This window comes from Gigantopelta aegis, chromosome 6 (assembly GCF_016097555.1).
Source record: "Gigantopelta aegis isolate Gae_Host chromosome 6, Gae_host_genome, whole genome shotgun sequence".
NCBI lineage: Eukaryota > Metazoa > Mollusca > Gastropoda > Neomphalida > Peltospiridae > Gigantopelta > Gigantopelta aegis.
Window position 1 is genome coordinate 66,596,207 of NC_054704.1, and position 12,872 is coordinate 66,609,078.

Below are 12,872 nucleotides of genomic sequence, written 5' to 3' on the forward strand. Positions count from 1 at the left end.
ACACTGGCATAGGGGAGGGGGGAGGCAGGCAAGTGCAACAGTAGCAGCAGCGATGATTTATATTTATATATATACGGTGAAACTCCTCTAAACCAAACACCCCCGGGACCAAGTAAAAAGTCTGGTTTTAAGAGGTATCCGGTTTAGAGAGGTCCTCTTATGTACAAACATTTAAAAAGTCTGTTTTTGTGGGAATTTCGGTTTACAGAGGGTCCGGTTTTCGGAGGTTTCACTGTATATATATATGTGTGTGTTACCCCCAATGTTTTGGTACCTTCCTACGCCACTGTAAAAAGATACCTTATTGCTAACAGAAAAATGTAGTGGGTTTTCTCTGAAGACAGTGTGTCAGAATTATCAAATGTGTAACATCCAGCAGCTAATGAATAATTAATGTGCTCTAGTGGTGTCCTTAAACAAAACAAAACTTTCACTTCAGTGTAATGACAGTAGTTTAGTAGTTAGAGGATGCAGATACATAAGAACCCAACTTTAAGCAATGAAAAAAAAAGACGAAAAAAAAAAAGGACAGTGATATGGGTGATTTGTCACCAAGTCATTCAGGTTAAAGCAAGCAACGTGGAAATGCAAGAATTGCAATGCTTAAACATAAAACATTCACAAAGCTACTGCTGGTCTAAGGAAACTTCCCGTGACAATGAATAACTTTCATCAATCCCACAGTTCAGGGTAACACACTAATCAGCTTTGCAATGTTCACTCAAGTTAAGTACGTTAGTAAGTTAGTTTACTATCAAAATCCAACTACATTTGTAATATGTATTTGCTTCCGATTAATCCTGTAAGATATGATTAATTTCTGTGTTAAAATAATTCTGTGTCCCAAGACTGTTCAACAGTTTTAACAGCTTAGGAGCCGTTCACAATTATCAACATTTTCACAAACACACTATCCTTACTCATTCTTAGTAACCCTCCCCTACTAAAAGCATATGTTCAAAAAGATAATCTATAACGAATATTTTCATTCCGATTCTTGTTGTTTTAAAAACATATGTTGACAATGACCCCCCACCCCCTTCCTCCATCCCACCACTTAGCATTTGGTTCTTACATTTGTGAAAATGTCGATAACTGAAATTGGCCCCCTAGAATGTACCAAAACACTGGTACATTTTATGTCATGATGTTTGAGGGGCAACATGGCCAATAAGGTATATGTTGTCATAGAGATGACCTGCCAGGTCGTTACTGACTTCTGCGGTGGCTCGACAGGTGTTTTTGATGAATTCTCGCTTCGACATCTTGTTTTTGACGTGAGGTGAGGATAGATCGACGGACAGCATGATGAGAGAGTAACACAGCAGAAACACAGCATCTGTAACGAGGAAGAAGGAAATGTTTTACTTAACGACACACTCAACACATTTTATTTACGGTTTTATGGCATCAGACATATGGTTAAGGACCACACAGATATTGAGAGAGGAAACCCGCTGTCACCATACTCTTTTCGATTAGCAGCAAGGGATCTTTTATATGCACCATCCCACAGACAGGGTAGTACATACCATGGCCTTTGATATACATGTACCAGCCATGGTGCACTGGCTGGAACGAGAAATAGCCCAATGGGCCCACCGATGGGGATCGATCTCAGACCGACCATGCATCAAGCGAGCGCTGTACCACTGGGCTACGTCCCGCCCACTGTAACGAGGAAGACGTCATCAACACGACGGGTTTCTAAAACACAAATATACGATCAATAGAAAGGAAACGATTTTATTTTTCTTTCAAACTTATTTATCATGGAATGGAAACTCCTTCTAACATCACCTTGGTGGATCCATTCAGCTGACTGGGTTTTTTCTCGTTCCAACCAGTGCACCATAACTAGACAAATGACGTGGTATGCGTTTTCCTGTCTGTGGGATGGTGCATATAAAAGATCCCTTCCTTCATTAGTAAAAATGTAGCGGGTTTCCTCTGATGACTACAAGTGAGAATTACCAAATGTTTGACATCCAACAGCCGATGATTAATTAATCAAAGTACTCCAGTGGTGTTGTTAAACAAAACAAACTTTAACTTTTTAACATTATCATAGCACCTTATAAACTTGAGCTATTTGATATACATGTATGGCATGGTTATTAACACACAATGTCTTGATAGAGAGGAAACCTGTAAGCTACTCCTATTAAATCAGGTCAGGTCAGAGTGTTTTAACGTGCACATTCAGAACAAGCTGTTATAGCGCATGCCTGTCCTGGACAGGAAAGGAGTGGGGTGGGTTGGAGGAGGAACCGCCTGCACTGGCAGGTGCAAGGGAGCACCAGCAGTCCGATCGTAGCCGGTAACAGGCGGAGGGTGGTATGGTGCTTGGAATTTGGAATGTCCTGTAGGATTAAGCCAAGAATGGGTGCACATTTTTGATGAAGGAAGTGAGGTGCAATTTTGAACAGTCAGCCAAAAGGTAAAGATAGAGAGCTACATATAGTTTTAGAAATTAGTGGCTCTCCTATTAAATGGCAGCATGGGATCTTTTATATCCACTTTCCTGGACAAGCAGGGAATGTTTTTTTTCAGTACTGCTTCGCAATTCGCTATACAAATTTCTGAGGTCTCCACACAATTCTAAAATGTTAAATAGCAGCTGTTACTCAATTTTCAACTGATCACCAACTGTCGCTAATCAAAATTACAAAAAGCAAAGTTCATGACAAGACAGCATTTTTATTTCAACTTATTTTCGTCCTTATATCCAATTAAGGTTCAAGCACACTGTCCTGGGCACACACCTCAGCTATCTGAGTTGTCTGTCCAGGACACTGGGTTAGTTGTTGATTGTTAAGACAGCATTTGAAAAACCAGTTGTGGGGCACTGGCTCAGGTGAGCAAGAAAATGAGGGACCCCATTAAAGTTGAATGATCCTACAGGGCGGGACGTAGCCCAGTGGTAAAGTGCTCGCTTGATGCGTGGTCGGTTTGGAATCGATCCCCGTCAGTGGGCCATTGGGCTATTTTTCTTTCCATCCAGTGCACGACTGGTATATCAAAGGCTGTGGTATGTGCTATCCTGTCTGTTGGATGGTGCATATAAAAGATCCCTTGCTGCATTAGTAAAAATGTAGCGGGTTTCCTCTGATGACTACAAGTGAGAATTACCAAATGTTTGACATCCAACAGCCGATGATTAATTAATCAAAGTACTCCAGTGGTGTTGTTAAACAAAACAAACTTTAACTTTTTAACATTATCATAGCACCTTATAAACTTGAGCTATTTGATATACATGTATGGCATGGTTATTAACACACAATGTCTTGATAGAGAGGAAACCTGTAAGCTACTCCTATTAAATCAGGTCAGGTCAGAGTGTTTTAACGTGCACATTCAGAACAAGCTGTTATAGCGCATGCCTGTCCTGGACAGGAAAGGAGTGGGGTGGGTTGGAGGAGGAACCGCCTGCACTGGCAGGTGCAAGGGAGCACCAGCAGTCCGATCGTAGCCGGTAACAGGCGGAGGGTGGTATGGTGCTTGGAATTTGGAATGTCCTGTAGGATTAAGCCAAGAATGGGTGCACATTTTTGATGAAGGAAGTGAGGTGCAATTTTGAACAGTCAGCCAAAAGGTAAAGATAGAGAGCTACATATAGTTTTAGAAATTAGTGGCTCTCCTATTAAATGGCAGCATGGGATCTTTTATATCCACTTTCCTGGACAAGCAGGGAATGTTTTTTTTTCAGTACTGCTTCGCAATTCGCTATACAAATTTCTGAGGTCTCCACACAATTCTAAAATGTTAAATAGCAGCTGTTACTCAATTTTCAACTGATCACCAACTGTCGCTAATCAAAATTACAAAAAGCAAAGTTCATGACAAGACAGCATTTTTATTTCAACTTATTTTCGTCCTTATATCCAATTAAGGTTCAAGCACACTGTCCTGGGCACACACCTCAGCTATCTGAGTTGTCTGTCCAGGACACTGGGTTAGTTGTTGATTGTTAAGACAGCATTTGAAAAACCAGTTGTGGGGCACTGGCTCAGGTGAGCAAGAAAATGAGGGACCCCATTAAAGTTGAATGATCCTACAGGGCGGGACGTAGCCCAGTGGTAGAGTGCTCGCTTGATGCGTGGTCGGTTTGGGATCGATCCCCGTCAGTGGGCCATTGGGCTATTTTTCTTTCCATCCAGTGCACGACTGGTATATCAAAGGCTGTGGTATGTGCTATCCTGTCTGTCGGATGGTGCATATAAAAGATCCCTTGCTGCATTAGGAAAAATGTAGTGGGTTTTCTCTGATCACTATGAGTCAGAATTACCAAATGTTTGACGTCCAATAGCCGATGATTAACACATCAATGTGCTCCAGTGGTGTCGTTAATCAAAACAAACTTCTGATCCTACAAGTCACTGCTCTCACATGAGCACTCTAGCACTGAGCTATATCAACTTCACAAACAATAGATGGAGGTAACAAAGTGGTGTGAATTATATAAAATACCCTGTACACAGTGGTGTAACGTGGGTGGGGCCACCGGGGTGGCTGCCCTGGGCGCAAAATTCTGAACTGGTGGAAGGGACTCGGGGAGTGCTAACAGTCCACTGGTTAGGGGGTGCAGTACTTGCCTTGCCCTGGGCACTGGCAACCAATGCTACGCCACTGCCTGTACAAAATTCATACTTTTGTGACAGGGTCTAAATTCATAAATAAAACATATACCCATGTTACTTTCAAGCTGATGTTGTCCAATTAGCTGGCAGCCAGAAATAACGTAGGCTACGGACATACAAGAATTCTGCAGGATTAAATGTCTCACCTACTGTAACATTTGTTGGTACATTGTGATGAACATCCATAGGTACATGTACAACTATAAACCAAGTTTCACTGACCTAGAACTTATAGTTTGCGTGAAACTGATCTAAACATGAAATTTTAACATTTAACTTCCATGCAAACGTCGACTCCATCACCGCCACCATAAAAGTAATATCTATATGCCACCTATTTACGTAGTACAGGTGAGATAAAAATTATTAACTGAAACCATGCTAAATCATGATGAAATATTTTACAACTTTGTACAGAGTTGTCCCCCTTAATAATAATAAGTCCAATTTATATTTTAACTGAACAAAGGTAGACATGGCTATAATATACTTGAAGAAAAATTACAAAAACATACCCTTGCTAAGACCAAGACTGGGGTTACATGACGTAAACTGATCAGAAAATCGATCAATTACTTCAGCAAGAAACCCATCCCTGTCATTGGGTGCCGAAATCTCCGCAAAGAACTGACGCAGAGCATTCGGCAAAAACATTCTCTCAAAGTTCTGTAATTTTAATAGGTGGGCAAGAACATCTCTTCTGAAAAATAATGAAACACCACTTGATATTAAATTAATGAAAACAGTTGTCATAAAAGATCAAATGAAAAATAGATTGGACCTCGCTTGCTTAACGTTTTTTTCTCGAGTGCGCGCGGCTTTTTAAGAAATACAAAAAATGAATTTCGTGGTTTTACAAACATCAGGATTACCAGGATTACCAAAAAGCACTTCAGGTGAATGGACATGTGTATTCTAAATAATAAAATGTAAGTAAAGTGCAATTTTATTTGTGAAAAAATGGGTTTAATAGCGAAAAACAACGCCGTAATGGTTTACAACTAGCCGTAACTAGGGCGTGTCCCTTTAACGCTAACCCTAAACTTAACCAATTTTCTTTCTGGTGGAGGTCCTCTATACCCCCTGTTGACTTGCTGAATTCAATTTCACAGCGCCATACCCAAAAAATGTATTCTGGCAGAAACACTGTCATCCACACAGACAACAGATGAATCAGGCTTGAAATATTCTAGATGGCCATCTATAGAGGCCTATAGAAACAATGTGTGCATATAGTATATCAATAAGATTTTTTAATTACTAAAAACAACACAAAACACCACTTGATGTAAGTGCTGTATTTTGAAAGTTTAATCATTTGGCAACATAACATGTATGAACACTAAAATACACAATAATCACCATCAAATGTGAACCTCACAGCTCACAAACACAATTATCGCCAGTATATTTATACACAATAATCACCATCAAATGTGAACATCACAGCTCACAAACACAATTATCGCCAGTATATTTATAATTAAAAAAAAGGCTTTGTGACTGTGTGGATTGACATGCCATCAAATCTGGTTCCTATGGGCGAGGGGCCCTTTCCATGAAGTAATCTCAAAACCTGCAATGGCCCACGGCAATCGGCAATGCTGTGGAGCTTGAAATTCTCCACAGCACGTTTTTGCCTTGGGATTCTATTTAGGTTTTTTTTTCAAAAGCATGTTTTTTTGCCATGTACATTTTCTTACTTGCAGGAGTTCAATCTTAAGTGCTAAGATGACCATAAGTACATAAAGTAGTTATCACCAGTTATATTCTGTGCCTAGTTGACTTTATTGTGGGTCTGCACACTCTAATTTGAATCTGAAATGCATTTCTTTACTGCAATTTCAGTAACTGACAAAGAGGACAAAATGAACAAGCAGTTTAAGAATCTAATTATATGCTTTATGATAAAATCATAAAGATACTAGAACAAATATTGTAATGTACCTTCTGTCTAGAAATTCTCTTTTTTTCTCTGGCAATAGATTCTTGGCAGTGTGAAGAAATTTAGCAATTTCCAAAGGCTCATCATCCACAAGCTCATAATGGATTAGGTACTCCACACCCTACAAAAAAAAAATTAACATTAGTATGAGGCAACGTCAAATTTGAACTACTACAAACATTAAAGGGGCAGACCCTAGTTTCAGCCCTTGAAAATTAACACTAAGTTTAGTTAATATACAAACCTGTAACACAATTGGATAAAGTTACAAATGAGTAAGTCTGTGACTTTGAAATGGTGAAATACCCTCTTAAAAAGAGACTAAAACTTGACTCCATAACTGTTACTTCTCAGACGCATGTGCGTTTTTAAAAATATGAGACATGCATTTTGTGATATTAAAAACACCAGGATGACCAAAAACACTTCGAATGTATGGAAATGGATAATCTAAATAATAAAATCCAAGTAAAGTATGATTTCAGTTATCAAAAAAACTGCTCAAATAATCAAAACTATGCCTTAGTGTTTATTAAAAATATTAGTATTAGGCAAATGTGAAGTTTGGACTACTTCAAATATTAGAACTTAGAATCATACAGACACTGATATTCTAAGAAATAACGTGTAATTAATATGCAAGTTAATACAAAAATATATGATCACCCATATGGCATTACATATTAAAACATTACTACAATACCAGACACATAATACACATATACAATAATATTCTAAGCACGAAAATGAAATTTACAAGGCATGAAGTTGTATTATAGAAAACCAACAAATGGTATGGTAACTCAGGGTTTCTGCCAGAGGATAAAACGGGTATGGCGCCATACCCAAATGTTTTGGCATATTTTATTTTTTCAAGTTAACCTTTTGACAAAATCAATGAATCTTTATCATTACTGTATAATTTTCTTAACCATAACCCTAAACATTAGCCATTTTCTTTCTGGGGGAGGGGGGAGGATCCCCATACCCTCTGTTGACTGTGGTTGCCTTCAATTCAATAATGCCAAACCCAAAACGTTCTTTCTGGTAGAAACACTGTGGTTGGATATGAAAGTATCATGTAGTTCAACATCTAAACGTCACAATGCACTTTGTGATGCATGCAACATGTTTGAAAAGTTGTTGCTAAATTGGTTCTTTTTGATTAGCAACAATATATGTCAAACTTTTCAAAGTATTCAGATTTTATGTAGGTAAAATTTCTTATGGACATCAGTATATAATTGTTAAAAAATAAAAATTCTAGAAATAGGTTGAAAAGGTTCCTGAAAGTTGTTTTTATATGAAATCAAACTGGAATTTAAAAACTTGAGAGTTTATATTTTAAGACTCAAAGATTGTTAGCACTGATGTAATAGATTCCATGATGTGATACTCACTTCAAAGGGATCTCCGTTGAACGTAAGAGATGCCTCGTCTAACTGCAGAAACATACGGCGGTATGAAAATCCTATGGCATGGCGACAGTGTGAATAGACGCTCACATAACCCCAAACACTCTTGCACAAACTGAAAAACGTCAAATGTTTAAACTGTTATACATAACATGTATAGTTATTAAGTTAATTAAATGACCTGTACAATGGGCAGAAAATACTAGTCTGCTCACGAAATGAAGTCAAAATTATGATGGACGAGTTAAAAATATAACCACCAGTTCAAATAAAGAATTTATTTTCTTCTGAATCTACTTCAATACAAGCAAAAGTTGCAAGAAAAAAAAAAAAATTGGTTTTACTGGATGTTTTTATTATATTAAACTACAGGTACATTGTGGTGTAGGCTGACAGATTAGTAGAAAGTCTGGTGAACTGGTAAATTTTGATTGGTACTGGTCTTGAAGATTTTCAAGATGTTTTCCTATTTCTGGCACCCTTTCTTTAGAAAAATATACTTGTATTAAAATTAAAAACCATCACTTGCAATCTGCTAATACGTGTATCATGTTTGAAAAACAAAAAGTAAATGAACAAGCATTCTGAGAGTACTGTTAAAGGCTTTAGTAAAGCAACATATGTCCCCTACAGGGCCCAAAATGTTTCCGTATCTCCCAAGTTGATGGGCCATAACTCTGTAAAGTAAAGTTTGTTTTTATTTAACGACGCCGCTAGAGCACATTGATTTTTAATCTTATCATCGGCTATTGGACGTCAAACATATGGTCATTCTGACACTGTTTTTAGAGGAAACCCGCCGTCGCCACATAGGCTACTCATTTTTACGACAGGCAGCAAGGGATCTTTTATTTGCGCTTCCCACAGGCAGGATAGCACAAACCATGGCCTTTGTTGAACCAGTTATGGATCACTGGTCGGTGCAAGTGGTTTACACCTACCCATTGAGCCTTGCGGAGCACTCACTCAGGGTTTGGAGTCGGTATCTGGATTAAAAATCCCATGCCTCGACTGGGATCCGAACCCAGTACCTACCAGCCTGTAGACCGATGGCCTGCCATGACGCCACCGAGGCCGGTACCATAACTCTGTGAAAAATAGGTAAATCACCATGAAAATTAACCTTCATCTGTAACACCTATATACAAAATTTCATTCATCTTAATTTCCTTAGGCATTGCAAAAATAAAGTCTGCATTTTGTTCTCTCTTTCATAACTTCTAAATTCAAGGACCGTAACTCTGTGACAAATGGGAAAATAACTATGGATCAAACCTGAGGCCTAATTCACTAAACTCTCACAACTTTGCGATCTCGCAGGGGAATGCAAAAAGACTTGCAAAGAGCAGGCTTTGTTGTCTAGCAGAGCCTAAGAGGGCTTTGTGAATTAGGCCCAAGATCTGTAACAGAACATGATAAGCTATTTACAAAATTAAATCCCTGTCCCGAGTCAGACCCCCGATCCTATCGAAGGCCTGACTCGGAATAGGCGTGTTCGAAACCCTAGTGGTATAAGGACATATTAAACCAGTTACTAAGCTAAAGCTAAGCTACAAAATTAATAGAAGCTATCATTTTCATTGCCATCACTCCCGAGACTAGTTCAAGGAGAGTAATTTTTAACTCCCTTTTGCTTGTGAATTTAAATGGTTTCAATAATTATATGGCAATATCTTAAATGTCAATCATTATCTATGTTAGGGGAGTAAATAATCACTCAACTTACTATTTTTCATGGCGAGGTCTGCATCACAGTAATAAATATAATAGTAATAAACCTAACAGTAATAAAGAACAGATAAAAGAAGAGAAACACCAACTCGTGCCAGAGCAGTTCATCGTTGGCCAGATTCTGCCAGACACACGCTGCCAGACACAGATCGGTGGGGTTGAGGTGAGACAGGATGGCCAGTCCCAGTTCTGGGGGTAGCTGAGAGAGGTCGGGGAAGCCATTGCTGTTCTGTGAGCTGGAAGTACCGCCTAACCCTCTGCAGACTGGATCTAGCTCTTGTAACCTCTTCAGAATCTGTCCCATCACAGTACTTTTAAGTTGAAATGCAATTCTGACATTTTCACAAATCTGTTAACCTGCAAAAATAATGGTGACATAAGTACATCAAAATTACTCTTAACATAAAGATGAGATTCAAAATACTGTAACAGATGTTTTGGTTTGTTTAACGACACCACTAGAGCACACTGATTCATTAATCATCGGCTATTGGATGTCAAACATTTGGTAATTTTGACATATAGTCATCAGAGGAAACGCACTACATTTTTTCTGAGGCAAGGGATCCTTTATATGCACTTTTCCACAGACAGGATAGCACATACCACCACCTTTGAATATCAGTCGTGGTGCACAGGCTGGAATGAGAAATAGCCCAATATCCCAAACTGACCGCACTTTACCACTGCGCTACGTCCCGCCCCCTACTGTAACAGAAAAAACAAGTGTCTTTATGTCTGGTGACATCAGTGGTAGAAACTAACATTACACCTCTTACCCCAGGCATTTAGAAATTGCTGTGGATGAGTTCAGTTTAAATTACTCTATAGTCCTCTAAGCCAGTTAAATACCTCACAATAGCCAATATTTTCAGTGGGATTTTTTGGTTAATATAATTCCACTTTATCTTTACATATATAAAAAAGGAAAACTGTTTTGGAAATAACAAACAAAATTTCTATTAGTCTGTGTAATTTGTTAATAAAAAGTAAATATATACTGCTTACAAAATGTAGGAGATATTTCCCAAAATTACTAAAACTCTATCATACTAAAAAATAATTTTCAACATTAACATAACTTACATACATATGCACTGAACTTCATTGGTTTTGACAACATCAAATCTATTTTAGGTCCCACAATAAATGTAATGCCTGTCACGGGTGGCGTCATGAAAATCACAAGATGTCAATATACATGTAGTGTTCAACCTACTCTAGCATCAATACATACATTACACCTTTGTTGCATGGTACTTAAAAGGTGGCCTATCGTCATTTGTGGAACCTGATGCCACTCTTCCTGCAGTGCCCTGCCTAATTTTACCAGCATTCATGGTGGTTGTTGATGTTGCTGAATACATATACCACGGATATCCCACACGTGTCCTATATACGGGCGAATAGTCAGATTTGACGACTCTGTAGATGATCTGTGACAACATGTGCATGGTGAGCTCTGACACTGTCATCCTGGAACACAAATCCTGTGCCATGATGATGAGCAAATGGTAGAACATGACGATTGATGATGTTATATCTCTGTAGTACAGACCTGCAACTCTTCTCTCGACAAATATGGAGATCTAACTGTTCTGCGTGTCATGGTGATGCCACCCCACACCATTACTGACCCACTTCAATACCGATAATGAGGTACCCTAGTAGCCTCTTGGTAGCAATCACCTAGCCTACGCCAAACCCTTACACAACTGTCACTGAAGTCCAGATTAAACCTGGATTTGTCACTAAACTTGATATTTGACCAACAAGTGTGTGTCCATCACACATGACGCTGATACCATCCCAGAGTTAAAGCTAAAGGGCGCATAACAAAGTAGCATGCAGGCAGTTATGAACTGTTTGTTTGCAGACCCAGATCCCTGTTGCTTGTTGGAGTTGCTGTTGTAGCTGAGTTGCATTGATATGCCGATTACGGAAGGCTATGGTGATAAGGAGTCTGCCTTGGTGTCTGAAGTCTGTCTTGGCGTCTGGTGGTGATAAGGAGTCTGTCTTGGCGTCTGCTGGTGGCAGCTGGATGTCCACTTTGTGGTCTGTCTTGTACTCTACCTGTTGATCGGTGTTGCTCCCATAGTCTGCTAATGACAAACTGATCAAGAGACATTCATTTGATGACCTGTATAAGTCTGTGTTTGTCCAGCCTGGATCATCCCTATTGCTCTTAGTCATTCCTTCAGTGTTAATCGGCACCTTACAACTACAAGTCAGCAAGTGACTGAGCAATCACAATCCTCAGAGCCTTTTATGATAAAAAATAATCCACATGCAGCATGTTTTATGCGGTTTAAGTACATTTCTATCTCCTTTTGCATTCGAGTGCAAAGGAAATAAACACAATGAACCATTCCAAATTACCTCATGAAAACTGCACAATATTTTAAAAATATTTTGGACTTAATCCTACAGGACATTCAAAATTCAATAGCACCACAAGTGCCCCAGCTCACTACCAACCCTGGCTGAGCTGCTGGTGCTCTCTTGCACCTGCCAGTGCAGGTGGTCCCTCCTCCCACCTACCCCAAACCCCTTTCCTGTCCTGGACAGGTGTGCGCTACAACAGCGTGATCTGAATGTGTACATTATGCCCTATGACCTGACTTGACCTGTGCATAAATTGTAATTAAATATCCTAAATATCATAACATGTTAATGTTACAAATATTTCAATATCCCCATGTTTTTGTGAGCAGTATATAAATAAAAACTTAATAAATATTAAGCTCTACCGAAGAATGACACTGCTGGCACTATACTCAAAATGAAACAAATAAGTGACACTGATAGTATAAAAACCCAGAGGCGTTATATTACCTTGTTTGGTGAACTTTAGATTCCGGTTAGAAGCTGTGGCATGAGACCTTCTTACTCGATAAAATGTCAGATTTTATCATAATAACAAATAAAATAATCCTATATTCCACCAACAACGACACATATACAATATATTATTAACAAACCCTTAACCCACCTGTCTGCAAAGTAATCATTCTGCAAAATGCAAACAATGATATTAACCGTTAGTTTCGAACATTTCTTCGATGACATTTCCATCACAGTGTCGAAATTGACGTGGAGCTGTATCGGTGCAAACAAAATCGTCGATTTCCATTCGCC

At 38.9% G+C, this 12,872-nt stretch overlaps 1 protein-coding gene across 2 annotated transcripts; it reads right to left on the bottom strand.

Annotated features, from left to right (window-relative positions):
• Positions 1-245: 245 nt before the first annotated feature.
• Positions 246-12,865, bottom strand: LOC121375649 (F-box only protein 8-like). 2 transcript variants are annotated; one of them, XM_041503204.1, is made up of 6 exons: positions 12,774-12,865; positions 9,824-10,091; positions 7,989-8,118; positions 6,591-6,709; positions 5,159-5,343; positions 246-1,339 (listed from the first exon to the last, which is right to left on the bottom strand). In XM_041503204.1, the coding sequence occupies exons 2-6, from the start codon at positions 10,036-10,038 to the stop codon at positions 1,143-1,145; spliced, it is 846 nt and encodes a 281-aa protein (XP_041359138.1). In that variant the 5' UTR covers positions 10,039-10,091; positions 12,774-12,865; the 3' UTR covers positions 246-1,142. The 2 variants fall into 2 exon arrangements, with proteins under 2 accessions (XP_041359138.1, XP_041359137.1); XM_041503203.1 differs by having other exon boundaries at positions 12,727-12,833.
• Between the last annotated feature and the right edge of the window lie 7 nt (positions 12,866-12,872).

Coding starts and splice junctions, on each gene's coding strand:
- LOC121375649 (XM_041503204.1), bottom strand. CDS start 10,038: ATGGGACAGATTCTGAAGAGGTTACAAGAGCTAGATCCAGTCTGCAGA. Junction 8,119..9,823: donor GATGAACTGCTCTGGCACGA/GTTGGTGTTTCT, acceptor GACGTTTTTCAG/TTTGTGCAAGAGTGTTTGGG. Junction 1,340..5,158: donor CAGTCTTGGTCTTAGCAAGG/GTATGTTTTTGT, acceptor TCCTCGTTACAG/ATGCTGTGTTTCTGCTGTGT.